At 40.1% G+C, this 19,972-nt stretch overlaps 1 protein-coding gene across 1 annotated transcript in view; it reads left to right on the plus strand.

The window, feature by feature from the left end:
* The window catches only part of LOC104390477 (cytosolic phospholipase A2 beta-like), an 84,975-nt gene that overhangs the window by 41,476 nt on the left and 23,527 nt on the right, over positions 1-19,972 (plus strand). Inside the window, 1 exon segment of the mRNA XM_009999615.1 lies at positions 18,055-18,127. Coding sequence (XP_009997917.1) covers positions 18,055-18,127 — 73 coding nt within the window.

Raw genomic sequence — 19,972 nt, forward strand, 5'->3', positions numbered from 1 at the left:
AAGGCAGGCAGGAAGGAAGGCAGGAAGGAAGGAAGGAAGGAAGGAAGGAAGGAAGGAAGGAAGGAAGGAAGGAAGGAAGGATACACACACTGCCCGTGTCATTTCTGGGGTGGGCAATTGGCCACATGGTGTCACTGTGTCCTAAGGCAGCAAAATCTCTAGCAATAACGCCCGCAGAAATTCGGAGCTTTCAAACTACCCCAGCCATATGATTTATCTAAGGAGATGCTTCAGCAAAAATGGCAAAGTCACAGAATTTTTGCTGTAGGGATGTTTTAGGAAGGTATTTTATACAAAGCACCTGTTTCCCAGCTTCTTTTACCTTCTTGGATTATTTCAGAACATTTTTAGCCCAGAAGTGCTTGTTCTCCAGATGTCTGTATTTGGGAGCATGCTTATATGGAAAGCTTTATCTTAAATTGTTGCAAGTCAGTGATTTAAACATTCAGTGGTGCTGGACTCATCCTACACTTTAGTTATAGTCCTTCATCTTTTCTCCTTCTGCCTTTGTATATCTGAGCCTGCTTTAGCTCTGCTGAGCAGAGGAAACTTGGCTTTATGAAACTCAGAGCAATATAAACTGCAGCTCCTGGGAGCCACAAAATGCCATTTAATCCCTGCTAGTCCTGAAGAATGCTTTGCACAACACACCTGCTCAAGAGGGCTGTGCCAAAAGCTGATGTGTTGGGTAATTAAGGAGTTTCATAACGTACAGCTATAGCAACAGTGAGAGAAACAGTTGTGTAAAGGTACAGCATGAGCCTTTGCTAAGGAGATGATATGTGACTCAGGGCTTATTGAAAAACTGCAAAATCTCATGTAGTAGTAACTGTTGGTGTGCACTGTTTCTTCTGTAAAATGGTAGGGGAGCCTAGAGTAGCAGGCCTTGTGCTAACATCCTGGCAGTCTGAGTAGGTCAGATTAAGATTTTGTAGAAAGGATAAATGTCTGGCAATGATTACCAGGCACACAGAGTACAAGATGCTTTGTTTTGATTGTTAGGACATTAGGTAGTTGCAATTCTTTTCCTGAGTCAGCTGCTCTGCTTTGTATGAAGCTTACTCTCTGCATAGTTGCTCAGAATGACAGTACTGTTTTAAGATGCATATTTCTTAGTGATAGTTTCACTACTGATTTTGTTTGGGCCAGAATTTCACTCAGACCTTATCTGTTTTGATGGCCACATCTTCAATTTAAGTGCATGGTGAAGTCATATTCAGAGTTAGTAGGTCCACAAAGCTTGGCTCCCTGAAAATTCTGGTGCTTCGTTATGTATTTTGGTGCAGTGGTGTGAATTGAGGCAATGGTTGTGTAAGTCTGGCCTTGCATGTGACATGAGACTAAGTGCTAAGTAAAACCTGAACCAACAGATCTCACAGGCTGGAGTAGAGCAGAGATGCCTGCAGTATGTGGCACCCTTGAAGAGCCAGCAACAGCAGAAAGGGGGGTTCAGAAGACCAGAACACATTGGTGAGCAGCAGATGAAGGTGTCTTTCCTCTTTTTGCGTGCAGTGTACCAGAAGCTTACAAGTATGTTCAGTTATGTTTATTTAGGAACAGTGACTTCCATGTGATTTTGGCCTTTCCCCCTCACCACTGCTTCTGTGATTATCTTACCGGGAAGAATTGTCCATTGGCCTCTGCTGATGGTGGCCTTAGTATGGGAGCTTCTGCAGAGGGTAAAACATGATACGGTTCCCCCGGGGGGAAGAAGAACCTGGAGCAGAAAGCAGCGTTGAGCAGGGATGCAGAAAAGCAGGTGGAGTCTACTGGAGGAGATAGGCAAACTTGGGAGTAACAGAGCACGTTGCCAACACAATTTGTCCTTGTTCCTCAAATCTTGGAAATTGTTGACCTCATTATCCAGGTCTAAAATGTCTCTCGTTAGTGTGCAAGGGAGTTCTCTCATGACTATAATTATCCTAATGGCACTGCTGCAATGGTGGTATATAAACTATAAACAGGAAAGGCTGAAACCCACTGACACAGATGAGATGCAAATGAAGGGCTGGTGCCTCTACTGTAAGTATATGAATAAGAAATGGAAACTGACAGAGGAAATCCCTCAAGATTTGTCTCCAGGAACTGCTTTCAAAATGTATGCTCAGGGAAGAAAGGTGTGAAGAAGGGGAAGAGTGTGTTTTCTCTCTTTGTGGTTTTATGAACTCCAGGGCCTGAAGCCAAGTTTCTTCTGAGAAAGCTTTTATGTGTTGCCCTCTGCATTGTATTTTCTAGGAAGCTCTGTTACTCTGTATTTGTTGGGAAAAGTGCACTATATGTCAGTGACAGGAGCATTTAGTTTCTCACACTATTAGACTACAGAGTCTTCTTGAAATAATGAGAGCAGCTGGTCTCTTCATGTGAACGTTTTTTATAAAGCACATAGACCATCACTGCCTATGGATATTAGTCAACTACAGACTCCCAGTATATGTTTGAGATGTAAAGAAAAGCTTTATGCATCAAAGGAAATGAGATTTTTTTAAGCTAATGCCAAGTATGGTTACTTAGTCTGACTTATACAATGCATGCATCTTTCTCAGTAATTCCTGAATCAAGTTCCTAATGTCTGATTGAGCTACACATAAGAGACAATCATCCAGTCTGGATTTAAATTTAGCTGTCATGTGGGAGGGAAATGTGGTGCAGAGGCTGAGCAAAGTCAGGGGTCACAATGTGAAAGGAAGATGTAGGAGAGAATATAGTTTAGTTTAGTATAATTTAGCTATAACACAGGTTTCAAGGGACAGAAACAGAATTTATCATCATTTATGGTACTGTAGCACTGTGAAAAGTCAACAGAGAAGTGAGGCCCCTTTTGCTAAAAGTGATAAAAGTTCCCAGGTAAGCTGTAGGCCTAGCTCAGAAAAAAACCACTGGAACAGGAACACCAATGCACACACCGACACAAATGAGAAAACAGAAGTAGAAGAACAGGAGTTAAACAATAATTAAGCCTATGTGTAAAAGGTGATGTGTTTGGTTTTTGTGGGGAGCAGAGAGGGGAGACTAGGCTAATGTTTTGTGCATACTCCTTTGCCTGTTGTTTGGTAGTGCTGCAATTCATCAAACATTTGTGCACCTGAGGTGGCACTTTAACTGTGAATTATTCTGTTAATATCAGTTGGACTTCCTGAGAGGAACATGTGCCTTGAGAAGATCAAAGCTTTCAACTTCTTAAATGCATGAGATAACTACTAAAAAGCTGGTATTGTCTAATCACAAAACCTCTGAATGAATTTCCAATAGCTGCAGATCAGGAAGATGTCTCCGAATCTTTTCAGCACATCTTTTTCCAACAGCAAACAGACAGTTTTTTGCTTTGAGAATTTTTCTGTAGGTAGTTTTTTGACTGGCTGAATTTTGACTAGCTCCCCTCAGTAATCTGGAGTGGTGAGGGACAGGAAGTGTAGTATAACAGATGAGGATTTTATTAATGCTCAGCACCACACGGGTTGCAGTAAAAACCCTGAGATGATCTGTTGTATGTTTTGTGTTAGACACTGTCCTGACATAGACAGACTGCATAATGGTGATGACTACATATGTCAGAAGGAAGGAAGTGAAGTTTGAATGGTCACAACCAGAACTAGAATTAAGAAATAAAATAGATGTTCCTATCTCTAGACTGTGAAATGGATTGGCATGGATTAATCTGCACAGCTTTTCATTCAAAATGTTAAGTATAAAAGGAGTTTTTAATTAGATGGCTATTGAGATCTGTTATAGTTTAGGAAAGCATAAAATAGCTTTACAATATCTTTATTTCTTGGTTTTGCAGTGGATACCAGATACATTCTGTTGAAGTTATTAATATAGACTTCCTGGTACATGAGTATATTGAATGAAAAAATTAAGCTGCCCTGATCACTACTTCTTACAGACTGTCCTTGGTGTCAAGAGAAACTATTAATTAACTTTCTGACTCCCAGGTTCTTCCCCACAGAGCTGAAGCGTGTTTTCTGGGGACAAGTGAACAGTGTTTAGCTGCATCTGTAATAATGTAATACAACCATTCATTTAATTTGATTCAGAGCCACATAAGGCTAGGCAATGTCCTATGTGGAAGAAGAAGCATCTTCAAGTATGAATTCCAAGGGTGGGACACATTTCTGACCCACACTATGACTGCTGCATGTTTTGGTGCTCTCTGGACCATGTTTAAAATTATGTCTCCTATGGTACAGACAGTGGGAAATGAAAGAATTCCTCCAAATGTTGACAGTGTCAATATACAATGTTTGGGTTTATAAATGGAACGTGTCTGAAAGGGATGTTTTCAAATGATAAGTATTTGGAGGAAGGGCCAATAATATTCTATAACCATAGAATAATGATATTTTTTCATTGCTTTCTTGTTTGTCTTTCCTCTCAGTTGTTCCAGTTTCCCTGATCTCAGGTGAACTGGCTGTTGCTACTTCCATTTCCTATTACAAATGGTTCACTAACTTGCCCAGGATGTGCAGAGAATTTACGACAGAGCCGAGGAGTATTCAAATGGACCAGGGGATACATTTCCATTTTACTTATCATTTTCTCTCTCCTCTTTTTCCTGTAACCAAGAACATGCAGTTGTTGCACAAGGCATTCTGTGCTCCACATATCTGACCATGCTGTCAGCTGCTTGTTTATCAGCTCTGAGGAGGAGGAAGAAATACGAGGTGTGTTAACAACAGTCAGGTACTTCTCATTCACAGTTGTAGCATACATGAGGAAATGATGTCTGATTAATAGAGTTGATCATAGTTTTCTGATGCAACACTTCTCCTTTTGAAAATGCTGATTGGATTCTGTATTGCTGGGTTGGCTGGTTCTCCGCCTTCATGGAAACCTGCTTGGAAAGTTGTCGTGCTGTCGTAAACCTTGTGAACCCACCCGGCCTGTTCCACTGGCTGCTCACCATTCTGTGATGCCAGGACACTGCTGGCTTCTCCTAGTTACCAGGAGCTACCCCCCAGGCTGGTCATCAGTTGAATTAGCTGCACATTAGATGTTCTTCCAAGCTTCAGAGTTCCTAGCCTGCCCAGGTGACTGATCAGCCACCCACGTGGCAGTGAAACAGCGATGTAGGCAGGGTCATGGCATGTGAACTGAGGCATCAGCCCAGAAATGTTTCAAAATCTTTCTTATGTATGTGAGTGAAACCTTTCTGGGAAGCATGAGGGGAAGCGTGCCAACCTAATTTCCTCTGTGGGATGAACATTCCAGTTCTCAGCAGTGGGGCAGGCAAGTCATGGAACATTTTACCTTTTTGTGGTTCACAGCTGGCTTACTGGTACTTGGCTGACAAATACATTTAGTAGGTGTGTGAGTACAGAGCAGGAAAGACCCACAATTAGTGGCTTTGAATCATACAAGACAAGGGTCTCTGACACTTTGCAATGCATCTATGGCATGGGCACGGATTGCAGAATACAAGTAGAAAATGTTGCAGAGAAGGCACCACTACTTGTTTGTGCTTTGCTGCATTGGTAGGCTGTGGGTGAGGCTTGATTCCTGTGGGTATTTATGGGAGAGGTCACCATCTGAAATCTAGTCTTCCATCAGATCTCTACCCCTTGAAGCTAGAATCTCTGGGCAATTGCATCTCCTCCAGCCTAGACTCTCCCTGGCTGGGCCCAGGATATCTGATTTTGGACCTCTGGCACATAGATCTGGATCCTCTGGCAAAGGAGGCAGTGTGGGTAGCTTATTTAATGTTCCACCCTAAACAAACTCAAAGCTTCTCATGTCGTGCACAACAATTTTCTGGCTTGTTGGCCATATTGTGTCTCACCTGCCACATAAACTGTGAATGTTGGAGGCCTAAGGTTAAAAGCACCTGGTTTATTGAGAAGCTGAAGGCTAGACATTTCTGTTGGCTTGGATACAAGTTTCTATCCTGGGTTCTCAGGTTCCAAGAAGCATTGTACAAAAATCTTAGGAGTTTCAGAAGTCCCAAGGTATTATGTGAATTAAGAGGTTAAAAAGAACCTGTGCCTGTGAAAAATCAGTTTTCTACTTGAATGAAAGCATTTAAAATTACAGTCAAGTGTTATGTTTTATGTGCTGCTGAAACAGAAGAATTGAAACAGACCTAATATGCACGCATGGAGACATTCAAAGATAATAGCAGGCTCCATGGATGACTCTGCCTTGGCACAGGTTAGAGTTGCTTTCCTCAGACAACTGAAACACTCAGTGTGTTTCAAGTGCCAGGCTTTCTGCTCACAGCTGTCTGCCTTCTACACTGGGTAAAGGGGAGCAGGTGACAGCTGCTTTCCTACTGCTGGGGTAAAGCTGAGAGTGCTCTCAACAAGGTGAATTCCCAGTTGCACTATTAGGAAAACTTTTCTGATTTCTTTTTGTCATAAGAATGGTGCAAGTGGATTAGAAGACCAGACACATACCAAAACAAGAAGTGTTGCTCATCAGAAATATTTTCTATAGGGATAAATATCAGTGCAGAAGGAGCTTTTGTGTTAAAATCCTCATGACTCAGTAGAGCCCATGAACTCTTTATAAAATAGTCTTGTGTTGTCAGGTGTGAGCCACAGGTTCTTAACTGCTGTAAATAAGCTTGCAAGGCTTATAATGGCTCATAATGGCTCTAATGGTCAGTCAAACTCTGGTTATCCTGTTTTAAGTTGTCCCCAAACCTCGGCTGGTGAGATTATGCATTTAAAAATATAAAATATTAAAAATTCAGTTTTCAATTTTAGGAACATTTCAGTACCCTTAAATGACCCATACAAAGAGGTAGTGAAAAGCACTTACGAGTCTTGATGCTTTAGGCAGGTTCCCACTACTGAACTCCAGGTGAGTTTGTATGTTCTAGGAATCTGAAGTAATGGCTACATGCCATTAAAGAAGGGCAGTTCTGGAAATTCCTCAGAAAAAGGAAAAGAGTAATTTTCTGTTGCTTCAGCTCTTCTACTGTGGGGTTGGGGCAGAACTCTTTAAGCTTGGGACAGGGGTGTAAGCAAGACCTCCTCTTTTGGTGATATCTCTCTCTTAGATAAGTTTTGCTGCAACATGAAACTTCAACCTCAAATATTTTTAAGACTTGAGCATTTTCCAAGATTCACCAAGGATTCTGTGCTAGTACTCACTTCTTGATCAATATGCTTGCTACAAAGGCACACTTTGCAGGTATTTCTAAAGCTGCAGGTGATACACTCGCAAGTATTCTGTTCACCCTGAATTGGCTATTTCTGTATTTCTTTGCCCTGTCTCTATGCTCAGGTGAGTGGTTTTCTTACATTTATACTTCACTAATGTCTTCCAGATTGCTCCAGATTCCAGTTGTTCTCTACGACTACCTGAAAGGAGGTTGTAGAGAGGTGGGGGTTGGTCTCTTCTCCCAAGTGACCAGTGATAGGATGATAGAAAATGGCCTCTGTTTGCACCAGAGGAGGCTTAGATTGGATATTAGGAAAAAAATATTTTCTGAAAGAGTGGTCAAGGATTGGAATAGGCTGTCCAGGGAACTGGGGAAGTCACCATCTCTGGACGTGTGCAAAAAACATGTGGATGTGGCACTTCAGGACATAGTTTAGTGGGCATGGTGGTGTTGGGTTGATGGTTGGACTTTATGACCTCAGAGGTCTTTTCCAACCTTAATAATTCTATTATTTAGCTGGGACATGTATTGGCTAACACTAGCTTTATTTAAGAAGTCTACCCATTAACTATAGTAACCTACAGAATAACATAGTGAGGATACCTGCTACTGTCTTTAGCATGTTAACTTTGGAGGGCTACTTAAAGGATACGTAACTGCTAGGAATTTATTAATTAAACCCCTAATGACTTGCATATTATTGGAAATGAATCCTTGTATATCTTTAATCCCTTTCTGAGCCAACATCTAAAGGCTGTGCTTAGGTAAAGGTAGAACCTTGACTAAAATAACATACGGGGCTTAAAAAGGACTTGACGCAGCAACAGGGTTAGAAAAGAAATATTGCTACATGTGTCACACAATCACAGTAACCTTTGTTTTTTAATTACTCGTGCCCAGTGTGCTCAGTGTAATAACATTCATTAGCAAACAATTCTGTAGTAGGTCTTGCCCCCAAAAACTTACAGTAATGGAGAGAGAAAAACAGTAAGAGAAAAGAAGAGTTACTCTCTTGATTCTAAAAAGTGACTGTTAAAAAAATACAAAAGGTTTGTGGCAACCAAGAAAGAAACCCTCCTCTTGATAATTTGAAGCTAAATACCATAACCATAAGTCAAGTCTTCCTGTCAGCCAAGTGGTGCAGTGTAATACTTACCTAACTCTTCTGAGGTCTTTACTCAAGCAATTTCATACTGACATCAGTGTCAGACTATTTGAAGAAGATCTGAAGATAAAGGTCTCAGAAACTGGCTTGAGTGGAACAACACTGAAAGATCTTACTCAATGATTTCAATTAGATACTATGCAATCACTTGGTTTAAAAGAAAAGAACAATTTATAAACATAAACACAGTGGGTTTCTGTGTGTAACTTTACATTGAGATGTCTTGCAAAGGTAACACTCCAGTCCTCAGATACCCCAGGTAGGTAATAAACAGCTTCCTCCCATCTTGAAGACATAAAGATCAATATCTTGACATATTTGCAACCACACCTGCAAAGTACCTAAGGAAATTAGTAGCTCTCTTACTCTGGCCAGGAAAAAGAGTCAGTGATGCTGGCTTGACTATATGGTATGTTTATTTAAGATTGCAGTGGTTTAAGAGATAGGTAAGAGGATATAGCACCTTTTACTTTTCTGAAACAGGTTTAGATCTTATTAGCCAGAAGGGTGGTTCATTTACAAATGCTTCTATCACCTGACTGCTACTCAGATAGACAGTTTGGTAATTTCTTCTAGCTAACAACAGGTGTGCTGAAGATGGTTGGTTGGAGAGCATTCAAAGATCTAAAATAATTTCAAGTTAGCTGTGTTGTTTTGCTCAAAAAGAATAGGGTGGGGGGGTAGGGAGGGAACTGAAAAATTAGAAAGCTCTTATTTAAAAATTAAATGTGTATGTTTTGAAAGGTCCCCAAATCTGGTGTTTCTGAAGCTTTACTTTAGTTTACTTTACTTTTAGTTTCACATGGCAATGTTGGGGGGTTGGACTAGATGATCTTTCGAGGTCCCTTCCAACCCCTAGGATTCTATGATTCTATCAGAAAAATGGAGATATATTTTAATAAAGTCTTTTTTTTTTTCTGTTTGGAATATTTAAATAACCCAGGTTCAAGAAAAAATAGTTTGAGGATGAGCTAGAGAAAAAGACAACTTTCTCAATTTCTGAGAACATTTTTTGTTTGAATTGGACTATAGATAATTGTCTTTTCAGATTGTAATAATTTTTATAAACCATCCACTGAAGTGAGAGAGCTATGAGCTTGTGTATGAGGCAAGGAGAAAATAACTGTCATCTCCTATTGTCACTGGCACAAAAGAAGTGGCTGCACAGCTGCACAGTTTTCTGCCTCCATCTCCTCAATGATGTGACTGCACCTTAGCTCTGGGAAGTTCCATCACTTATCTCCACTTAACAGCATTCATGAGATGAATAAACAAATGTTCTCAAACAAAATCATAGAATATAGGAAATTGTTTCAGTAATTGCCATCCTTGCTTGTGAAGGTGTTAGGATCAAGCATGGAAGGACATGGAAGACAGTGCTTCCCTGAGGGCCTTTTTTTATACACAAAGCTGAGACAAGTTTGTATGAAGTTTTGCTGTGCTGTTGCCATTGCTGGGGTAAAAAATGAACTCCACTAAATGAATCTGCAGTACCTTTGTAAGGTCTGTCCCAGTTAGCTTTTAAGTTTATGCTAGCAGTAGAATGATCCAAATCACAGCCATTTAGAGATGCTAGCACTCCACTGCTGGGTTTCTGACAGCTCAGCTGTGACTCTGAGTAGATTCTTGCAAGAAGCTGTAAGTGAGCAGCCCATGGGGTGGGTTGCATGAAGCTGAACTCTGTATTAATAAACTTTTATTTCTTACATACTAGGAACACCATGGGCTTGCATTCCTTCCATTCTGATTCTGATTCACATCCCCTCGTGTGCATTATCTGAGTGCCAACAAGTAGCATAAGAAGCAATTTAACCTCAGTATGGTTTGATATGCCTATTAGTATCTTCTTTTCCCTCCTCATAACTTAGTTCTAAGTACCTTCTTAATATTAATTCAGAAAAGAAATAAGATTTGGTCTTGTGGGTGAAATGAGAGCAGCTTAATTAACCTGTAAAATCTTTTTGGAATCCTTCTTTCTTTGTACCTGAGCAGACCTTTACAAACTGAAACCACAGATACAGTGTTATATTTTCTGAATCTAACAACTCCACTAGTATAAGCCTGGCATGACTATGTCCTCCCTGTAACAAGGGGAGGGAAGGACTTTCTACACCCCCTTAAAGATACTGCCTGCTATTTGGCTACTTCACTACTGCATTGTGCTGTGCCCTCTTGGCTTTAGATGTATGCTTTTAGTTTTGTTCTTCCTTCTTTATGCAGTTGACTTTCTTTGTCTTATTTTCCCCATGCAGTTTGTTTGTTGTGTCTGTAGTAAAGCTGGATATCATGTAGCTTATCTCCCCCATGTCCTGGAGAAAATGGGTGTGATACTTGTCTGTGTGCTTGTTGACAAGCAACACAAAATGATTTATGCATTTTGGCCATGCTGATTTACTGGAAACATTAACTTCTTGGAGAGGCTTTTGGAAAAATGATTTCCAAAGCTCTCCAAAATAAGTTTTGCACCTTGATTTGAAGACATTCTGGCAGTTTGTTTTTTTTTTTTCTTATTTCCTGTTCCATTAAGACCTGGGTCTTCCAGCTACAGCTGTTCTGTTTTTGATGTATTGCTCCTTTTCCAGGCAGACATACCCTCTTTGAGTGGAATTATTTTTTCTCTGACTGATTTTCCATTTGCCTTCTCCTTAGGAGGTAGATTTGTCAGCCTACTATTTCTGTTTTTCAGTTCACTACAGCAGCAGAACCTGTGATAAAAACTGCAACAATGGTATAAAGGAGGAATCCCAAAACTTCGCTCTGAATAAGAAGTTTTTTCCCTTTTTCTCTGCTTTTCCTCTCATCTCTGGAAATGAGATGCAACAGTCTCCTCTGTCCAAGGAAGCATGGGGAAGAATGTCTGCCCAGCAGTCTTGGCTGCTGCTGTAACAATGCCCAAGTGAGGCTGTCAAAACAATGTTGCTGCAGGAGTGCCAGACTTGCATGGTTAGTTGTGTGGAATCCCTAATTGCCTTCTGATAAGTTTGACTTGTTTTCCTGGGAGTTGTTTAGCTGCCCTATGACCTGCTGCACATACACAGCAGACCTTTGTTGGAGAGACCTTTCTTTTTAGCGTTTTCAAAGATGGCAACCTAAGCACTCGAGGTCTCACTCTTCACTTGGGTGAGGCTGCATCCAGTCCTTACCTCTAGCACAGTGACTGCAGTGCCAGCCACTGCCCAGGCTTTGTGAAATGTCCATTTGAGATGTTGGTTGTCACGTGCATAAGCTCAGGAGCATCTGACTAGAACTGATCTTCACTTGGTGACAGTGCAAAGTGCTGTAGAAAGTGGTTTAAATGTGATCCACAGTGTGCATCTGAGTTTCAGGAAAAATCTAAAGCCAGAGATTTCAGGTAAACCTATTTTCCTAAACAATTATTGGGGTTAAGCTTCATTGTTTTTCTTTCTCTTGCCAAAAGCCAAACTCATAGCTACTATTTGATGAAAATTAATTCTTGACGCTCTTTCCATCAGTGTAAGGTGCTGACTGGTTGTTTGTTGAGGCTTGGTCCTATCTGACATTACTGTCCTCCACTGAGGACATACCTTACTGCAAACTTATGGTGGCCTCCAGGCCTTTTGCAAGCCTGGGTCTGCACAGCATCCGATATGAAGTTGGAAGTGTGAATTCAGGTACATCCAGATTTCCTGGAGCAATGTCCTGACAGGCACTGGATTATCTGACAGCAGCCCACAGTAGGTATGGGAGAGGTGGAGGAAGCCATGCCTGTGCCATCTCTGGAAGGTACCTTAGGACTCACCACTGGTACCAGCAAGCTGATGGGGAACTAGGATGGGAAGCTGGGAGATGTCAGGTTGTCATGTTCTTCTTAGAAGAACTATGTAGACAGGAAATGCCCAGAAAGTAAGCAGATTTCCCTATTCCTACCAATATTTATCTCAATTTCATCAGCATCTCAGCATTGGCCAGGTAATCATCCAACTTTGCTTCAAAGTAAGGAGACTTGATTAAATAGTTGGCAAAAGGATTCCAAATAATACATTCAAACAAGTCCCTGTTGTAGGAAGAGTTAAAAAGAGCGTTCAGAAGTGGGTTGGTCTCCCACCATAAAAATGAGATTTGTCTGTCCCCTGGCTTAGATTTTTTTTTTTCTGGAGTACTTTGTGGAAGAACATAAAAGCTAACAAAAATTTAGCTACTGACTAGATAGGTATAAGAGATGATGAGTGAAGGAAGACTTTGTGTTCATGCAGAATCTACCCAAAAACCTGTCAGCACAATATAAGGGCAATAAGAAATTGTGAGAGGTGATAAAAAGACAGGCCAAGATGTGGTAACTTCAGCTTTCCTCTCACCTCTGACATTGCAGATCTTTCCCTCTCAGACGTAGGCAGACTCTTACCCACACAGAAGAGGCAGAGGGTGGAGCTCAGTGCCTGTATAAATTATATGTCTCCTTCAGGTTATTTCACAGGAACAACAAGCTGTGAGCGTGTTTTTCAGTGGACGGATCTGTTACCCAAATTGGGTTTTCTGCTGCTGTTGCCATCTTGCTTGTCATGGGGAGCCCACCAGCCAAGGTAAGAGAATTGCAGCTCCTCACTTTGCTGTGTCCCAGCTCTTGGGACTTCCCTGCCCCAGTTCTCGCGAGCAAACTCCCTCCTCATTGCATCTGCTGAGCTGCAGAGACAAACTGCTGCTGGTACAATGTGGCAGGGCCATCTCAAATTTTGCAAATTTACCCTTTCCCCCTTTTACCTCCCAGTAAATAAAATTAAAGTGAGCTTCAGCAAAGACATGGCAGAAACGTGTCCCTTTTCTTTCACTGTGAGATGTGCATGCTGGAATAAACAACGGGAAGGAAGAGAGGACTGGCCTTGATGCCTTTACCTCAACGTAAAATGAAAGCGCTTTAAACCCATTGCATGCTTTCCTCAGGACAGCAAGTCTGTTGTTTGCCCCAGCTGAGAGAACCCAGCAGCTTTTTCTATCAACGAAGCATAATTTCTGTTTCTTTTGCTGCAGGGGAGAATTCTAGTGAGCTCTTTGGCTGGTTTAGATATCTTTAATGTGATGTTTACGGCGCTTCCAATTCTAGCGGAAGTATTTCGTGTCTGGACTTGAGTCTTCTAATAACAAGTTCCATTCAGAGATTTTAACTGATTTGTTTTTAATATGAAGCAACAGAATTACTAGCTGAAAGTTATTTTTTCATATATATCTTTAAAAAGTAATGGGTGTGGTGTTCAAAATGTAATTTGTGCATTATTTACGAAGTAACCATTCTGTATGTATCAAACTTTTGCAGTAAATTAAAGAAATACAGACGTTAATGGGTTTTAACTATAGGGAGAAACAACATTGCATGCTGTGGCTTATAAAGAATCATTAATCGTTAAGAATAAAGAATACATACTGTACTTGTGCCACAATAATATTTGCAAGTGATTCAGGAAAATAGTTTCAGGAAAATACCAGTACCTTTAACAGATAACTCAAATGATAGAATAAAAATAGTCAAGTGTTGGATGCTCAGGACAAAGAACATAAATTGTAAATGTTATGCACTTTCTGAATAAAATTTACATCTAATCTGTCTACCTGTCAGACTAAGAACTATCTGTCTTAAATACTATCTATCCATTTTAAATGTCAGTGTTGCATCTAATATGATAATTCTGGATCTTACAGATGAGCAGGGAGCAGGTAGTTTAGGTATTATTTTATCTAGAAAGCCTAAATTACACCAAAATATCTTATATTTCATCCTAATGCTGCAACTGCTATTCCATGAGTGTGCACATATTCCTGGTTAACAGGCAAAAGGTTAGAGAACAAGCACAGCTTCAGGTCTGAAAGCTTCTGTTCCCAAGCAAGTGGATTCATTCAATACTGCAGGCATTTTTCAGTATGTGTAAATTGGTAAATAGATATGAAAATCAGAACAGAGTGTTTTTGTGTTGGTTTTGTCTTTTTTCCTTTTATATTAAAAAAAAGGAAGTCGTTTAGAAAAGTGTGGGTGCTTTGAACTATCTAGGAAGAACTCCTAAAAGTCTTCCAGTTAATTTTTTGCTGTTCAAAAAAGTTACCAATTTGGCACAGAAGTGATGGACAACAGTATTTTCCTACTTGCTGGGAATGCTTTTAATATTTGTAATAGTGCCTTTTTTTCTGCTTGGCCAAAAATAATTACTCTTTAGCAGTTTTATTTTGTGAACTATGGAATAATTCTTATGGGGTAAAATACTCAGAAATTCTGTCTATACAAAGCCCTGAGGGACCCACTCACACATGTGAAGAGGTGACTGGTAGAATATGAACAGAGTATACATCCCAAATCTACAATGACTCTTGAAACAATCCATCAGTGATAACAAGAAATTACAACAAAAGTCTGTGAACAGTCAGTCACTTTTTCCACCAGAATTTTGTATTCCTTCAATTTTAATGAAAATGAAACTAGTTGGAAAGGCAAATTGCTAACAGTATTCTCACTGATGGAGGGGCTTATAAACTCGGCCCATATTAGATATTAAATAGTCTGTGTGTAAGAGAATGGTTTGGAACCAGGCTGATAATGAAGCTTATTTATAGTTTCTAAGTTTGTAGCTTTAACCTTAATTTGATGCATTTCCAAGTTGTGGTTGAACCATGTCCTCAGTATTTAAGATACAATACATGGTAAGAATATGCCAAATGATTAAGTTTGGTGTGAGATCCTGTACACAAGATATTGTACTGCTTTTATGACACCACTGTTGAAAGAAAAAGTAATCTGTGAAAGGAAGCATGTCTGAAAGATAATGATAAAGCTGAGTGATAAATCCTACAACTATTTACAGGATCAAGAGACAGAGAGCAAACTCCTCATATAAAACTTTATATAACTTGGGTGTTATCTCATGGTGATAACTGCTCAGACAACTGCTTAGGTTTGGTGCAGGGGGAGCAAAATGCTGAGATTCCAAAAACTACTCCCTAGAAGAATAACTTTATAGTGAATGTAGCCATGAGATCTTGTTCTAGGAGCAGCATGGAGAGGCAAAATCAACTATATGAGCTGTTGCTAAGTTTTTTTCTTTCATTGCTCTCCAAAGACCGTTTTGGTAGTCTCCTCATTATTAATGAGCTCTGAGAAGATTTCATACTTTCAAAGTTATCTTTTGAAGTGCCTGACTGTCTGTAAATAGGAGAATTTTGTGTCCTCCTGAAGCTGACTGTCATACAGCTATTTTCTGGAACCCAGACAGCAGGCCAATAAATGCATATCATTACAATCAATGAGATGTCAGATTGAATTTTCAGTTTGTTAAAGTTTAACACAGCTGTGGTAATTCTGCTGTGCTAGTTTTATCTCCTGTTTATTGACTTCTCTGTATTTTAAACCTGAAATGGCTCCTGCAAAACTTGCTTTGACAGTACAGAAATTTAGTTTATTGCTAAATTATACCAAGTGAAAAGAAGTTTATTTTGGGGGGGTTTTGGGGTTTGAGTTTTGTTGTTTTTTTTTTCCTTTTTTACCCTGCTCTTTGGGACTCTGGACATGGTATTGGCCTGGAGAGTTATGACCTAGGGTGAAAACATACACGGGTAGTTGAATTCTTTACTCTGTCAGTGGCCTCAACTTGGCACTATTAATTTTCCATCAAAAATAGAATTATGTGCTTCTGAAAAAACTACCTTTGACTCTGGGTATTTACAGAGGGGTTTTGTCACTTCCTGTGTGCTTACGCAGGAAAATGTGGTTCTTCCAAGGAAGTGAACTCAAAAGGGCAAGACAAGTACAGCTGCCAGACTGTCACGAGCTGTCTGGATACAGTGTCTATGCTTATCCGTTTGCATTAATTGTGAAATTACATGTTGATTTTCATGTTATGAAAATAGTAAATGCTATCTCTAACCGTAATTATTTTTTGTAGAAGAAGGGTATTCTGGAGTGCTAGCACCTTTGGGCAAGGGTGTTATTTTAGACCACCCAAATCAGGCCCTAATAGTCTGCTCTGGTTTGTAGAAGAAAATTACCTCTGCCTTTTTCTCATGAAAAAAATAATTCACTCGGTTCTGAAAGGGTTGACAGATGTTGACATGTTTAAGGAAAGTGTTGGCTGTTGAAAGGGGAAGGGAGGAGGAATGAGGCTCTCTGGCTCTAGTGGGAAAGAATGAAAACATGTCTGACCAAAGCTGAGTACTCTCATGGTGAACTGCAGATGCACCGTTTTTATGAACAGTAAGGAACTTTTCATCACAACAGGTTCGAAGAAAATTGTTTCCCAGCATCCATTTGATGGCATTTGAGGCAGACTCTGGAGAATTGTTTGGGTTTCTGTTGAGCACGGGGGAAGTTGATTACGAAATAACACAGAATGAACACATTAATTAAAAACTGTCAGCCCTGTAATTGGCTACATAATCCAATATTTCATGCTAATGAAACCCACTAGGAATGCTGACTGAGTGTTCCACTTGGTACTTCTATGTTAAATGACTATTTGCACTGGAAAATTAAGGCCAAATTCTTTCAGTGGGCAACTGGAATAGTATGGAAACATCCCAACTGTAACTTGTAGTGTCCATAATGCATTAAGCTCAGAAAGTTTTAAATATGTCAGTTTCAAATTGGAGGAAAACGTAATAGAAACTGTTCATGTCACACAAGAACAAATATGCCTTGCATTTTAATACAAAAAGCATTTCAATCAATCATTAAGAGGCCAAGAGACAGGGTTATCTGTGATTTTGTAGGTTTAACAACAGCCTTTCCCTGCTCAGGGTGACTCTAGAATATTAATCTGAATTTATAAAGGCTGTGATTTTAAAAGTAACATAATAAAATTTTATATTAAACCTTTATTTTAATGTGCTAATTCACAGTTCAAATGACATCCATTTGGTGTAACATAATTTATCTCTAAACCTCTAAACAAAACTGAATGAAACTGGATGAAGGCTATTCTCATCTGTAATAAAGGTGTCCAATAGTTTCCACCCCATTTTAGAAAAAATCCAGAATAATCATAGTGAGTGACTCTGTAGAGAAGTTCCTCCTTCCCCAGGTCTCTGTATCTCCAAAGTATCTGGAGATATTTCAGTGTCAGGAGAATTAATCAGGAGGGCTCACTTTCAAAAAATGAACTTGTTATTTTGTTAGGATGGAACGGGTTACTCTCATTTCGACAAATAGATAAGATGTTCCAGTCAGTGTGTAATTTAAGCTGCCATTCAAGCTAATGGAACTCCAACATGGTGTGGCCCTGTTATAATTTATTAGTGGTAGCAGGACTGTATTTTATTGCTAATTATTACTGCTGATAAGTCATGCTAATATGCAAAGCATCAGATAAAACTACTGAAAATTGACAAGAAATTTAAATGTTTCAATTTTTTTTAAAAAAGAAGAAAATATTTTCCCACTTTTAGTATCAAGATTGTCACATGTTTGTATATGTGTGTTCATTAAGGTTTATCAAAACATATAATAAATATTTTCTGTCCAGCTTACAATTAGGAACAAAGGCTTTGAAATAATCTACTGTGGCCATGCATGCGTCTGGTTGTATCAAAACAGGCACCTCTAGGATGACTATGAAAGCTTTCCATACCATTCTGTCAGTCCATGTTTTCTTCTTCTGTCTTCACTTACTCAAGCTACTTAGCAAGTAGCCCCATGAGCAGTCGTGCTCTCCTCTTAGCGTGGTGTACTTCCACTGGAGGGTGGTCCCCTCACCTCAGTTGAACAAAAGGACAGACTGGCCCCTGTACTGTTCAAAATACACATTGTCTTTGTATTCTGAGCTGATAAACCTAATCATATTTGTTTTCTCTGCAGATGAAGTTTTGTCCCGTCCACATGCTTTCTGTAAGGATCCTGCAAGCTAAGAACATCAAGTCCAGAGACCTATGTGAGTTGTGGTTTGATTGTGGTTTTAGTCACCTCCAGAATTTACAAAGTGAGCAGTGTTCCTAAGTTCTGAAGGTGAACAAGCAATGTACATAAATCACAGCGATAGAAGTACTAATGCCAGGACTATAATTAGACAAATGTCTGAGGTTATCATTAGATTGAAGGACATTATCTAGTGGTATATCAGGAAGCTGGTAAAAAACAAGACTCCCAGATTAATTTCCTGGGCCAACAAGGGAGGGTAGACCTTGTAAGGACACTGCAGTCTTAAATCTGCTTGAATTTATGTGGTTTTGATGATCACACATCATATAAATCATATAATGGACTGGAATTTTGCCACACAGGCCATGTATTTAGGGACCTTTTATCGAAATGTATCAATTATGCACAATGATCAAAGGAAAATTAGGGAATATCAAGCCTTCTAAAATGCAGCAACATTTGTGGTATTTCCTGTTCTCAGGAAATGTTAAATTTTATTTATAGTTTCTGGTTAAGGAGGAGCTCTGCAGACCCAGGCCTAAGCACATGCTGAATATGTGGGCAAACCAGACTTTTCTGTGTACTTTTGTATTTGATTTTCTTTAACCCATTATCTCACCCTCACAGCTTCCTATGGCTCCTTTTCAAGGTGCACTAGGGACCGACCATTCAGCTGCCATTTTTACAGAGGTCTCCTGTGGGTTCCTCAGTCATGACAGAGACCTTGAGCTGCCCTTTCTCACACTCTTGAAACCTCTGGCCCGTGTATTCCTCTAGTGAAAAATGACATGTTCAGCCCAAAAATGTGTCACTTTGCAGTGAGTTACTCGAGTTACAGCTGAGACCATTCATGTCTCACCATGCAGGGCTGAGCACAACCTTGGCCAAGCCTCGACGTGAGGGAGACCAGAGGGAGTGAATCCTCTGCTGGCTGAGTAGCTGCCTGCCGAAGGGCCTCCTGTGCTCCTGTTGCAAACCCCACGTAGCAACGTCCAGAGGTGGACACTAGAAAGGTGGTGGTGTGATGGAGCCTCAATTTCTGAGTTTCAATGATATATTCTATCTACTCTATTAAAGGGACAGCTCCACTTTCCTGCCAAAACCTTGCGGGGCAATGTTATTCACTGCTTGATACCAGCCTGAAGTATTTAGGCATCTCGGGCTGCAGTAGAAATCTTCAGTCAAGTCCAGACTCCAGCTCTGAAAGACATCACCTCGGAGATTTCTTTTCACACCGTTGCCAAGCTTCTCAAAGTAAACGTGCTTTCCCACCCTGGCTCTTCCCAAAGGACGGCTGCTCGAAGCACTGACTGCACTAACCATAAGGAGTAGCTGTAGGCTGGAAGTGAGATGAAGATTGTTCGACTTCTCCATGCCCTTGTGTTCTTGGGCCCACACCAGCCTCTAGCTGCAACTACTTCTTCTGTAGCACCTAACCCTTCTAGAGAGCCATCATGTCCCCTTGCATGTTCATGTTCCTAGACTGAGCGAGCCAGTCCTGGGATCTTCTCTTTAATATGTGTTTTCCTTTCCTGTAATCATCCTAACAGCCCTTTTTGGAAGTAGTTTTAGTTTCAGTTAAACTTTTTTAACACAGGTGACTGCAATTGTAAGGAATATGCCCCATGAATGGTCAGTGGGGTCTTCGATACCTTTCTCTTCACATGGGAAATGTGGCTCTTAGAGTACTTAGTCTGTGCATGTGTACATTTCCAATTTGTAGTTAACCAGGAATAACGTGGCTTTCTTTGGTTCCTTCCAACCAACGTTCTCTTATTTAACAAAAAAGTAGTAGCATTTATTGCTCCCTATAATCATGGCCTACTTTCCATCTGTAACATTGACATTGGATTTTAAT

This window comes from Chaetura pelagica, unplaced genomic scaffold (assembly GCF_000747805.2).
Source record: "Chaetura pelagica isolate M959 unplaced genomic scaffold, ChaPel_1.0 scaffold55, whole genome shotgun sequence".
NCBI lineage: Eukaryota > Metazoa > Chordata > Aves > Apodiformes > Apodidae > Chaetura > Chaetura pelagica.